The following is a 13,260-nucleotide window of genomic DNA, read 5'->3' as shown; positions in this document are numbered from 1 at the left end:
TTCTGTCCACTGAAAACTGGCGCTGCCCTGGAGCGTGGGGGTGACACGGTGCCATCTGAGGGGAGTACCTGCCCTGTACATTCCCACATGCACGGACAGGCGTGAATCCCGGGCACTCAGGCAGCATGCCCGGAGAAAAGGTGAGGTGCAAGCTGTGGTTGGTGCAGGCTCTTACTTTAAAACTTGGGGTCACGTCCTTGGCCTGCTGTTTGCTAGCTGTGTGACCTTGGGTCAGTTACATATCCTCTCAGAGCCTCCCCTTCTACAGCCCTTTTGTGAAATGTACCTACCTTATAACCCCATTGCAAGATCTAGATAAAATAATCCCTGCAGAGTTTAGCGCCGGGCTTGATGCCTTGTGAGTGTTCAGAAAGTGGTAGCATTTACGCAGGAGTGGCCATGTGTGCCTGTCCTGAAACACAAGCTCTGACGTACGGAGCAGGCTTAGCACACATGCGCCCCAGCATCACCCACCTGACGCTCAGATGGGCCCCCACCCTCTGTTTCTTAAATGAGACCCTCTGGCTTGTTCCCTTTGCAAGGTCTTGTGACCTACCTGGGGCGGGGGGCACTGGTGAGGCGAGGGGACCTGGGCCCCTGAGCCTAGAATAGGGGTTCAGGGAGGCTCGAAGAGAGAGCCCCCAGGTCCCTCCCACTCCGTCTCTTTCTACCCCCACCAGACCAACTCCCTGGCCCCAAGACCCCCCCATGCCATGCCCCCAATTTCTAAGTGCCACCTGCCCCCCTTCCAACCTCTCGTTTCTCTTTTCTGAGCCGTGCATTGAGCTGCCCTTCTCGGGACATGCAGTCCCGGTGACCAGCTCCTAGCGCGCGAGTATCTCGGGCAAAGCGCCCTTCTGACTTTGCGGGTACCGGAAGGGTTGCTTCCCTTCCCCGAGCCTCAGTGTCCCCACCTGTGCAGCAACGGCAGAGCGCCCCCCCCCGCGTCCCCTCCCCGCCTCCCGGGGCTGCTGGGGGCCGAGATGAGGTCATGGATGTGAGAACATTTGTTGTACAAGCGCAGGGTGTAATTACGGGACTGCTCTTGAGAGAGATTTGGCGGCAACCGCCTGAGAAGGGGACAGGAGCTTAAAGGAAGGCTTTGCTGGCAGAGGAGGGTGGTGTGGGGGCGGGGGTACACCCCGGCCTGAGTGGGTGGGGCGGCCGCCCCCCTCTCCCCCCTCAGCCCCCTTGTACATCTCTGCTCCTCCATCACCACCCCACCACAAAGCCCCCTGCCCCCTAGGCTGCACATGAAACAAAAATGCTGGTGTCCGCCCTGAAAATAAATATCTTTTACTAAAAAAAAAAAAAGAAAGAAAAAGAAAAATGAAAGACACAAACCCAAACCCCAAAGCCAAACAGCAAGTCTGTTATTTGGGAGTTTAATGAGTGTGTGAAGTCCCTGCTGAGGCTGGAAATGACGAGGCTCTCGGCAAGAAGATTGGGGGCTTCATTTTCCATTCTGAAAATGCCAAGGGGTCAGGTTCTGTGGGAACAGTTTGAGGGGGGCAGGGAGCCAGTGACCCGGGGTCCCCTTCTCCTTTCTGTCACAAGCCTGCCCCGCCTCCAGAGCGCCTGGCTAGAGCTGGCCGTGAGGAGCTTGCCTTCACGGAGCCACCCTGAGCTCCAGTACTGCTGGCCGTGAGCATGCCTTGCAGGGGAAGCCAGCCCTCGGAGAGGCGGCCGGGACTGGACTGCTAGTCACTGCGTTTCCTCCTGAGACAGTCCTGTGCGTGGGCTGTCAGTTCCATTTAATAGATGGACCCACGGAGCCACGGACAGCTTAAGCACCCGGACCTTGGTCAAGATACAGCAGAGTCAGGATTCCAACTCCAGTCTGACTTCAAAGGCCTTTCTGGTTCCCTGGGATCTGGGATGGCCCTGTATCTGCCACCTGTACCACCAGCCTGGACTCCTGGCTCCCTGTCCACCCTGAGGAACATGGGTTCTGAGGAGGGAGCTGGAGTGAAGGGTCGAGGAGGGTGCCTATGAAATGCCAGCCCCGGGACGGCAGGGTTAAGGCCGGGCATCACTGGACTTTGTGCTCCCGAGGTGTCAGCCAGGGCCAGCGGCCTGGGCTGACGCCCACGGTAACAGGAGGACACCGGTGTGGTGATCACTGCGGGCGGCGGCTGTTATGCCCTTGGCCCCCGTTTTAAAAATAGTCAGGACTTCAAACATGGATTCCCAAGGAAAACAAACAGCCCCGCGTTCGTCTGCCCGCGTGGGTCAGCACGGTGGGTAAAATTAGCCTGGCGGTGACTACACAGACGTGGGCGCTGGCCTGCTGTTTGCCAGGCTCCCAGCTGGGCTGCCCTAAGACCTCCCTGGCAGAGGCCTCTCGCCTCTAGGGGGGGTGAGGAGGTAGCTCTTGGTCGGAGTCCCCATCCTCCGCTCCATGGACACAGCAGGAGCTGGAGGGGCCTTGGGTTCACACCTTGGCTCTGTCCCCTCGCTGGCTGTGTGGCCTTAGGGGAAAGAAATCATATTTATGCAGCCATTTATTTGGAAAAGAGATGACATGGGTAGCCTGGCAGCCTTGTATGACGTTGAACAAGATCAGGTATCTCGAGTCCTTTAGGTCTTCCCAGGTGGTTCAGTGGTAAAGAATCTACCTGCCAATGCAGCAGACTCGGGTTCAATCCCTGGGTGGGGAAGATCCCCTGGAGAAGGAAATGGGCAACCCACTCCAGTATTCTTGCCTGGAGAATCCCATGGACAGAGGGGCCTGGTGGGCTACAGTCCATGGGGTCACACGTGTGGGACATGACTTAGCGACTCAACAACAACAGCAATCTCAAGGCCTTGGTGCCCGACACACACGCTGTAAGATGCTATTGCTCTCACACCAGTCAAAGTTGGTATTGGGCTTCTGGAAAGCCAGGTAAGGGAGGTTAGCGCCAGTATTGCACTCTGAAGCCCAAACCACAATCCCAGTAGGCTTGTGATTTCATTCCCGGCCGAGCCAGAGAAGCAGAGGCTCAGGGAGGGCGGCGCTCACTGGAGCCAGGACTCACCACGCTGGAGAAGTGTCTACTCCGTCCATCTCCCGAGGGCCCAGCTCTCCAGGCGGGCCTGTGGGAACCTCCAGATGGCATGGTGCCCCCGGGGTACTGATGGCTGTGTCCCCTTTAGGTGATCATGGGAGGCGGCCGGAAGTACATGTTCCCCAAGAACAGAACCGATGTGGAGTATGAGCTGGACGAGAAGGCCAGAGGCACGAGGCTGGACGGCCTGAACCTCATAGACATCTGGAAGAGCTTCAAACCGAAACACAAGGTAGCCTGTCCAGGAGCCTGATGACTGGGCGGGGAGGTGCTGGGGGGACTCCTTCTCTGCATCTGTTCATTTCTGTAGAATGGGTTTGTAATTCTTAGTTCAGCCGGCCCAAAGGACCTTACAGGTATCTGAATGGTACATAGTAGGTGCCCGCTGATTCCTTCCTTCAGGCAGTGAGGAAGAGGGTGGGCCAAGGAATGACCTGCATGGACACGCAGCCCACCTGCACCCCTACTGTGTGCGGGGCCCCTGGCTAGGCCTGAGGTCCAAAGGATGAATCAGATGGTCAAGGAAACGTGGAACGCTGTGCTTGGATGGCGAGATGCCCAGGACCTACGGGAACCCAGAGGGGACAGGCCGCAAGGGAGGGGCTGAGAAGCCCTGAAAGGCGAGGGGAGGAGGAGGCCACGGTAGGGGGATCTCGCAGGCCGAGGTGGTAGGGAGGGGCCGGGGTCGGGGCACGTGCTGGCTGAGGAAGGGAGGCCGAAGCGTGGGAAGACCTGGGCACTGGCTCCCGGGAGCAGCTCCGGCCCGTGAAATCCGTCTGCCGGCCGTGGGGCCTGGGGCAGCTGGGGTCTGGAAATGACTGTGGTCGGAGCTGAAGACAGTGGGGAGCAGCCTGGAGGCTGCTTTGATGTCACTCTGGGGTTGGGTTTCGGAGGCTTCCAGGCCTGGCCCCTGGGGAGGCCTTGTGGGATGGGGCTGGGCTGAGACTGAGGTGGGGGTAGGGACTGGGGAATGGCCCCCCGGGGTGGGTGGGGGCAGGACCCAGCTGCTTTGAACTCTTCCCATGCCTTCTGAGTCAGCTCTGGCTAGACCAGAGCAGCGCCTCCCCGGCCCAAGCCTGAGAGACACCGCCACTCCCAGCCTTGGTTTCTCTACCTGGAACGTGGGACCAGAGCTTGGCCCCCAGGCGTGAAGTGAGGGACAGCGGGGGAGCCCCACTTTCTTAGCCTTCCCACCTTCCTTCCCAGAGCAGCCCTGGAGGTTTGAAAAACCTCTGATCCCAATGATCCCAATGCCATCACCCAGAGAAGGCAAGGAGCTCTCCTAAGGACACACAGCTGATTCCTGGTAGTTCAGGACCCCACCCCCCAGTCCAGGTCTGAATGGCACCCTCTCCAGGCAAGCTGGCCAGTCCCCTCCCTTGGCCTCTGTGCCCTGGGGAAGCTGTACTTCCTTTATTTCTCCCCTTAGCTGGGGTCCCCAGGGCAGACTCCTTCCTTCCTGGCTCTGAGAACACACAGCCCATACCTCTCAGTGAGTACTCAAGGCCCCTGGTGATCTGTGCCTTCCTCTTCTTTGCTCCACAGCCCCCCCCCCCCCCCCCCCGCTTGGAACTCTATTCCCTGACTCCAAGTTGTTCAGTTCTTACTTGTCCTCCAAGTTTCCATTAGGACCTCACCTCCACCAGGAAGCCCTCCCTGATCTCATCTCTAGGTTCACAGTGCCCCTGGTCTCAGAATTCTCATCACCTTGCATTAAGATTACCTGTTTACTTGCCATTTCTTGAAGGCAGGGATGGTAGGTCCTCAGAGAGGGACTGTTAAATGACTGAAGACACACATACATGCCCTAGACTCTGAGACCAGCTGACTCCCCCAGTCCCAGGGTGACTGACACTGGCCCTTCCTTCTAGCACTCTCACTATGTCTGGAACCGCACCGACCTCCTGGCCCTTGACCCCCACACCGTGGACTACCTCTTGGGTAAGTGGAGGGGGTGGAGTGGACATCCAGCTGAGCGCCCTGGGACCAGGGCTGTGTGAGCCAGTGCTGGGCAATGAGGCCCCAGCCGCCCCCGTCCCCCTACGTAGAAACCTTGTCCGCAGGCTCCAGGACCTGGGAGGGGTGAGGGAGGGGTTCTGGTTCATAGGATTAGACCTGAAATCTGCTGGCTGTGCAGGGTGAACGGCTCCATTGAGCACAAAGGGAAACAAAGCTCAGAGAAGGGAGATGACCTCTGGCAGGCCACATGGCCCAGGTGAGTCTGAACCCTGGCTGGTGCTGGGACTTAAACAAAGCCTTGGCTGCGGAGCCAGGGGACCCAGAGCCAGCCCCGCTGAGCTGCCAGGGCAGAAGCCAGCTAGATTGTCTCCATTGATCTTGACTGGGGAGGGGGGATTGCCTCCCCCCCAGGGACTAGGTAACGGGTGTGGGACCGGGGGCGTCTCCAGGTGAGGTGGAACACCCTGAGCACCACCATGCAGGCATCTGCGTCCTCTTTCCCTCCTGGCTGTGGGGCCAAGGAGGTGGTGGCAAAGCCTCCTGCAAGCCTTTCTCAAGGAACACGGCCCCTGGGTCCTGGGCGTGTCCTCGGAGATTCTGGGCTTAGAGCAGGGCACCTGAAGGATCTCAGACACACACAGCTCTCTGCTTGCTCGGGTCACACAGCACACACCCCATACCCCACACTGCCTGTAGAGAATTATGCCTGTACCCGTGGAGCATGGAAATTCCATTCATGGGTCTAGAGCCAGAATGCTGGGTTCAAATCCAGCTCCTACCACTCATGAGCTGTGCAACCCTGGGCAAGTGATTTCGCCTCTCTGTGCCTCCGTTTTCTATAAAATAAGGATAATGAATCCTCTATACAATGGGTACAGTGATAGGGCCTACCTCAGGGTTGTCATGAGGATTAAATGAGCTAATGTATAAGTTATCTCTGTGGCTGCATAACAGATTATCCCAAAACTTTACAGTTTAAAACGAGAGCAAACATTTACTCCTTCACAGTTTCTTTGGGTCAGGAATCTGGGAGTGGTTTAGCTAGGTCTCTCAGGAGGCTGCAGTCATCTGAAGGCTTGACTGGAGCTGGGGCTTCCAGGGTGGCTCACTCGCAAGGCTAATAAGTCACTGCAGGCTGTTGGCAGGAGGCCTGTTTCTCACCGCATGAATCTCTCCACTGAGCTGCTTGAGTGTCCTCACGACGTAGCAACTGGCTTTCCCCAGAAAGTAGGAGTTTGCAAGGCAGAAGCCACAGTGTCTTACACTCTGGCCTGGAAGTCACATGCCGTCATCTGTACAGTATTCTGTTGGATACACAGGCCAGCCCTTGTCAGTGAGGGAGGCATGTGAGCATGAATTCCAGGAGGAAGGGTTGTTGGGCGACGTTTCAGAGGCTGGTGCCCAGGTGCTTCCAAAGCACGTGGGACAACGTGTGGCCCAGAGTAAGCACTCTGTTCATTGGAGCTCCCGTTAGGCCGCACCCACTCATGGAAGGGCAAGGCGTTCTGGAAGCACGTCCAGGACTGGAAAATAGCAACCCAGTACATGTGGAATCTTGTGATATGAACAAGGAATGGATCTCTCTCCTTGTTTCAAGAGGGAAAAAAAACCACACTCAGAGAACAGCAGAGACAGTGACCCCAAATCTTCTGTTTCACTGTACAAGCACTGAGCCCTTCAAACCTGGCATGAAAACACACACTCAGGCTGTCTTGTTGAGGCTGGGACACAGTCCTCTGCCATGTCCAGGGCCCTCCAGCTCGGAGTGGGCTGACAGAGTGGAATCCCTGGTCTCCCATTAGCAGCTGAAAATAGCGAGTTACTGAACGCCTGACTCTCAGTCTCCTCCTCTGTGAAATGGACACAGTGCCCCCCTCACCATGGCGAGGCAAAGCACCTGGCACAAGTCAGGCTGCAAGAGCCACCCAGAGCTGCTTCCACCCCCACCTCCCTTTACCCCCAAGTCATGTGTGAGAAGCCTCTGCTCCCTGAGACACCCACACCTTCTCTGGTCCTCCTCAGGTCTCTTTGAGCCGGGGGACATGCAGTATGAACTCAACAGGAACAACGTGACTGACCCTTCACTCTCCGAGATGGTAGAGATGGCCATCAAGATCCTCAACAAGAACCCCAAAGGCTTCTTCCTGCTGGTGGAAGGTAGGAGACCCAGGCCTGGCTGCAGGGCCACTTCCCTGGGAGCTTCTAGGTGGGTTCAGGGATCAGGTGGTCAGCTCTCAGAGAGGACTGTCCCATTTGGGGATGAGCAGGGAGATTCCTTTGGGAGGATGGGTCATGAATGATGGAGGTGGAGAGAAGGGGTGGTGCTAAAGCTCCCAGCCCAACAAGCTCTTCTTCTTTGGGCGTGGAGATGACACATCCGGCTTACCAGTCCAGGAAGGCTTCATGAGAGAGGAGGCAGGTTTCTTCCTTTTGGAAATTCCTCCCCAAAGCCTGTCTCTGGAGGGGCATGCAGCCCCCTCAGCTTCATTCCTCCCCAAAGACAAGTCTGCAAGTCCCAGTAATCAGAGGTGCCCTGAGCAGCTGCCTGGCTGGGCCCAAGGACACCGGCCCAGGGTCGACCAGATGCCCATCGGTCTGTGGCTGCCCTCACAGCTGGACAGTGGACCTCTGCTGTTACTAGGCCCATGTGGGGCCAAGGCCAGAGCAGAGAAGGCCCAGGGCAGTCCCCGGGTGTATCCTGGGGTCCCCAGGGTTGAGAGAGCCAGACCCTTCAGGAGGCAGCAGTGCTGTCTGCCAATACTCCTAGGGTTTCCCAGCACTGTCGTAAGGTCCTGGACTCATTGTCCGAGTGCAGCCACGCACTGGCTTTTGTGACTTTTACCTGTGCATTGCTGTAAAAGTGAGGCCCAAAATAGTCCCCTTTTCCAAGAAGGACTATTAGTATCCATTGTGTCCATAAACATAATGTACTTGGAAGGGGGCCCAGCAGAGAATAAATCCTCAATGCTCCTATTATTATCATTATTATGATTACCCAATAGCTAAGGCGATCACAATAGAAAGTAAGAGGAAATGATGAAGTCTCTGGAATCTTCCAAAGTTCTAACAACTATCACGCTCTGCCTGGACACACACACACACGGACATGCTTGCACACGTCCTCCCACCGTGCATACACACATGCTTGGGCCCTTCCCCACTCCAGAGGCCAGCGGCCACCAGCCCAGCTTGGCTGCTTTCTTGCCAAACCCTGGGGTTCCCACTCAAGCACGGCGGTCTCGGCCTGGCCCCGAACGGGCCTCTGACGCTGAGGAAGCAGCCAGGAACCAGTGGTGGCGAGCACGGGCTCCCCCGGGAGTGGTCCTCTTTGTAAGCAGGGCCAGGACCGGGCCGGCCAGGCCAGCTGCTCCCAGAGCCACAACAAAGGAGGGACCCACCCTGCCAGCCGGCCAGGCCTGCGTGGTGAGGCCCAGGCCAGCAGGAAGGCAGGCGGCCAGGCGCCCAGGCTCCGGACCCTCAGAGTTAGGAGTGTCCACCCAGGCATCATCTTCCTCTTAGAGATGGGAGGCATTCTCTGGAGTCACACAGTCTCAGCTGTGATTTTCAAGCTGGGCTTAACCAAGCCAGACCTCCTCTGCTCACCCGGGGGGAGGTGGCATGGGGTGCAGGCTTCTCCAGGCCCGTATGGAAGCCTGCTGTGGGCACTGCCCAGGCACCGGGGGCTTTTCCCCTCCAAGAATGTGCTTCACACTCAGTAATTTGGAGTAATTCCCTGATAGCTCAGTTGGTAGAGAATCCACCTGCAATGCAGGAGCACTTGGTTTGATTCCTGAGTCAGGAAAATCCACTGGAGAAGGGATGGGCTACCCACTCCAGTGTTCTTGGGCTTCCCTGGTGGCTCAGGTGGTAAAGAATCTGCCTGTAGTGCGGGAGACCTGCGTTCAGAAGATCCCCTGGAGAAGGGAAAGGCTATGCACTCCAGTATTCTGGCCTGGACAATTCCATGGACTTATAGTCCATGGGGTTGCAAAGAGTTGGACACAACTGAGCGACTTTCACTTTCTCTTTACACTCAGAGGAGATGTATTCAAAGTGCAGGTGGAAAAACAAGGCTTTAGAGCGGGTCATCTGAATTCAAAGCCCAGCAGATCTCACCTTGCACACATCACTTCCCCTCTCTCAGCCTCAGTTACTCCATCTGTAAACTGGGCTGATTGTACCCATCTCTGCCCACAGTTGTCGGGAATGGGGAACAAGACGTCAGCTTGTTCTGTCTGGCACCTAGTAGGTATTCAGGCATGTTGGGTCCTTTCCCTAACTCTTGGAGATCTTCAGGGACTCTGAGCAGCTAAAGAAACAGCTCAGGGAGCAGCGTGGAGTGGTGGATCTGCTTTAAACCTGACTTTGCACTGTCCACATGTGGGCCTGTGGCCCAGCGACTCACCATCTGAGCTGCAGAGAAGGTTGAAAAGCTGTATTAAATGCCTGGCATGGTGCCTGGCCCAGGGGAGTTCCCATCAAAGGGGTTAACCTGGCGGTTAACACAGAGGGATGGGAATCGGGGATTACATCTCCTTCTCTGCTCCCTGACCGGAGGTCTTTGCCTTGCTGTCCCAAGGGGGCAGGATTGACCACGGCCACCATGAGGGCAAAGCCAAGCAGGCACTGCACGAGGCGGTAGAGATGGACCAGGCCATCGGGCAGGCAGGCGCTATGACCTCCGTAGAAGACACACTGACCGTTGTCACCGCTGACCACTCCCACGTCTTTACTTTTGGCGGGTACACCCCCCGTGGCAACTCTATCTTTGGTAGGTAGGCCTCCACTGGGGCAGGCACTGGGCACTCCCAGGGTCTGCCATCCAGGAGCGGGGATAGGATAGGAGAGCTGGCAAGCCCAGGGCCTGACACTCAGAATTGGGTAGGGAAGAGAAGTTACTGACAGGTCGGGGAATGGAGGATGGGGGGCGTGGAGGGAAGTGACGCCTGGTTGCATGGGTGGCCACCGGGAAGATGGATAGGTGGAAGAATGAGAGGGAGGATGGATTAATGGGCAGGGGAGAGGAGAGGATGGAGGGAAGGATGGAAGGATGGACCAACAGATGGGAGGATACGGGCACAATCAAAACTGAGGGATGGTTGGTTGGAAATAAATTGGGCTTGGAAGGTGGCTTCCTTGGGAGGGAACCCAAGGATCCTACCTGGGGGTTAGGGACTGTATTCCTGGTGCTCCGACATGACCCCTGGGCCCATGCCTTCTTGCGTAGGTCTGGCCCCCATGGTGAGTGACACAGACAAGAAGCCTTTCACCGCCATCCTGTACGGCAACGGGCCTGGCTACAAGGTGGTGGGTGGCGAGCGAGAGAATGTCTCCATGGTGGACTATGGTGAGAACGCAAGGCCCAGGGCTGGGAGGGGACAGGGCACCCCATCAGGGATGAGCTCAGAAACAGTGTAGTCCTCTGGTTAAGGCTGGGAGCGAGGTGTCCCAGAGTAGATAGGACTTGAGTCAGAACAATGTCAATTTCAATCCCCTCCTAAAATCTAGCAACTCTGTGACCTTGGGCACATAACTTCACCTTTCTCATTTTCAGTTTCCTTCAGAAGAATGGTCTACCTCCCAAGGTTGTCTGAAGGGCTAGCTGGATCTGATGAGCTTAGCGTGGTACCTAGCACATACAGGGGCTTGCTGTGTTACACTGTCATTTTTACTGGCTGTATAGCATTCCAGTGTGTGTGAGCCTTCCCAGTTTGCTTATCTGATTCCATATTGTTCAATATTTGTTCATGATGTCCCCAGTATCCCCCTGGGGGGTCTAATGGCACAGCCAAGGATCAGAGGCTTCCTGGGTTGGCTCTTCCCTTCTAATCCAGACAGCCCAGGTGAGACCTACAGGTTGAGAGAGCAGACTTCTGTGTCAGAACAGACTCAGGTTTGAGTCCAGTGGCCTGGTGTAGGAAATGACTTTCCCACACTGAGCCTCAGCTTCCTCTTCTATAAAATGGGAGCATCTGGGACTTCCCGAGTGGTCCAGGAGTTAAAGATTCCACGGTCCCAATGCAGGTTTGATCCCTGGTTGGGGAACTAGGATCCCATGTGCTGCACAGAGTGGACCCCCCCCCAAAAAATGGGGGAGGAGGGCATTTGAGCCAGTCTGGAAGTGGACATGGAAAAGCTGCTGCATAGTGCCAGGTCCCCCTGGCAGGCTCTCAGCAAGTGTTTCTTCTGGCCCACAGCTCACGACAACTACCAGGCACAGTCCGCTGTGCCCCTGCGCCACGAGACTCACGGCGGGGAGGATGTAGCCGTCTTTGCCAAGGGCCCCATGGCACACCTGCTGCATGGCGTCCACGAACAGAACTACATCCCCCATGTGATGGCTTATGCAGCCTGCATTGGTGCCAACCGCGACCACTGTGCCTCAGCCAGCTCATCCGGCAGCCCCTCCCCAGGCCCCCTGCTGCTCCTGCTGGCCCTGCTGCCCCTGGGCAGCCTGTTCTGAGGGCCCCGGGCCCAGGCACCCACCAGCCCATGACCGATGGCCGGTGCTGCCCATGGCCTGGCAGCCCACACCTCAAAGAGGCGGGAGGCAGAGACCCCCACCGCCTCTGCCGCTGCCGGCAAGGGGACCCAGGAAACCAAAGCCTGCCTACCGCCTGCCTGGCTCCCCACTGGAATCCTCCACTGCGGCCAGATCAGTTGCTGGCTCCCAGCCTCCCCTGCCACCCGCTGCCCCTTCTGGCCGACAGGGTAGGTTTCTCTTGGGCAGGCAGAGAGCATAGACTGCAGAACTTCTCAAAGCCTCTTATTTTTCTAGCAACTCTATTTCTCCAGACCCAGAGGCCCTGGAGCTTCTACAGAACATTCCAGATCTGACCCTCCCCCACCTCCCTCTCAGTCCCTCTGGAACCCACCAGGCTCATGGCCCCGTTCCCCAAGTCCATCCCTAACTGCAGGGGAGACCAGGTCCTCCTCAGGAGGGAGGTTTGCTCACTCACTCACTCCAAGGTCGCCCCGGGGCTCCCAGGAAGTCGGCTCCGAGGACTGGCCGTCCAGCCCCGGGTGACCCAGGCTGGGAAGAGTAGCGTGGCAAAGCGGACGCTTCCCGGCTCTAAACACACACGCCAGCTCCTCTCTAAAGGGACTCTCCTGTTCGAAACAGCCAAAAAATTTTCTCTTTTTGGTGTTGGTTAAAAGGGAACACAAAACAGTTAAATAAAACTTTCCAAATATTTCTGAGGACAGGACTGAGTCTTTGTGGTCAGTGAGGAAGAGACTGAAATAAGCTCATTTCTCGGGGGAGAGCTGGACTCAGGGTCCAGGAGCACACACAGGTGGGGTTGGACGGGGAGGAGAAGGGGGTCTCCTGCTGACCTGGGGCTACACCACTCATTACCCGGGTGACTGTGGACAAAGTCCTTTGCGTCTCTGCCTCTCCGTTTTCTTATCTGTAACATGGGAGGCAGCGCACTGCGGGACTGCCATGAGGATTAAAGAAAAGTGCCTCTGGGCCCCGAAGCCCACAGCAGGAAGTCTTTCAAGTGCCCCGGGACACCCTTGCTGTGTGGCGCCCTCAAACAGCTGCCCGCCATGGCCCATCGTACCCACTCCCTCATCCGTTCATTCAGCAAGTATTGAGCGTGCACCAGGCACCGTACCAGGTCCTGAGAGTTTAGTGGTTGCCCTCACAGAGCCTCAGCCTAGACAGTGATGGTGATCTTCCATTCCAGATTGTCAAGGCTGGGTACAGACTCAGGGTTACACTCGATATTGGGAGTAGAGTCCCCCAAGTTTGCTCCTCTTGGCTTGCTGGAATGAAAGACTCGATCATGATGATAATGATGACAGTCCTAACAATGAACACTGATTATTCACTATCTGCCAGTCTCTCAGCTTGATGCTTATGTGGGTTCATTTCGTTTAATCCTCACTAAGAAGCAGGCCCCCTTCATCCATCCACATTTATAGATGATGAAACCAAGGGTGCAGGAAGTGAGTGCCCAAGGTCCCCCAAGCCATGGAGTTGGGATTTGATTCCAAAGTTCCCACACTTAATGACATCCTTTATTTATAATGCACTTCCAACCTCCTGCCAACCAGGCTCTGAGGCAGCCGGTACTAATGACTCATAACACACACTAGTTAAAAATGAACTCGGCAAGAAATTGTATGTTAGAAGCAAGGCATCCTTCAAGAATGAAAATACAAAAAAAAAAAAAAGAAAGAAAGAAAATGAAAATGCAGCCAAGAAGATTTCTCTTTAAGTTTCCCAGCAGTCCTGGCAAAAAGG

General features: G+C 56.4%; 1 protein-coding gene across 9 annotated transcripts in view; it reads left to right on the top strand.

Annotated features, from left to right (window-relative positions):
• The window catches only part of ALPL (alkaline phosphatase, biomineralization associated), a 66,165-nt gene extending 53,953 nt beyond the window's left edge, over positions 1–12,212 (top strand). For all 9 annotated transcript variants that reach the window (XM_081574680.1, XM_081574683.1, XM_081574687.1 and 6 more), the window contains 6 exons: positions 3,139–3,282; positions 4,922–4,991; positions 7,032–7,166; positions 9,589–9,780; positions 10,237–10,356; positions 11,207–12,212. In XM_081574680.1, the coding sequence (XP_081430806.1) occupies positions 3,139–3,282; positions 4,922–4,991; positions 7,032–7,166; positions 9,589–9,780; positions 10,237–10,356; positions 11,207–11,472 (927 nt within the window). In that variant the 3' untranslated portion in view covers positions 11,473–12,212. The remainder of the gene's footprint in view (positions 1–3,138; positions 3,283–4,921; positions 4,992–7,031; positions 7,167–9,588; positions 9,781–10,236; positions 10,357–11,206) is intronic.
• The last annotated feature ends 1,048 nt before the right edge of the window (positions 12,213–13,260 follow it).

The sequence above is a fragment of the Giraffa tippelskirchi genome, chromosome 3 (genome assembly GCF_054371585.1).
Source record: "Giraffa tippelskirchi isolate mGirTip1 chromosome 3, T2T-mGirTip1v1.2.pri, whole genome shotgun sequence".
NCBI classification, from domain to species: Eukaryota; Metazoa; Chordata; class Mammalia; order Artiodactyla; family Giraffidae; genus Giraffa; species Giraffa tippelskirchi.
Note: the sequence above shows the minus strand (reverse complement) of the source record. Positions and strands in the feature narration are given on the sequence as shown.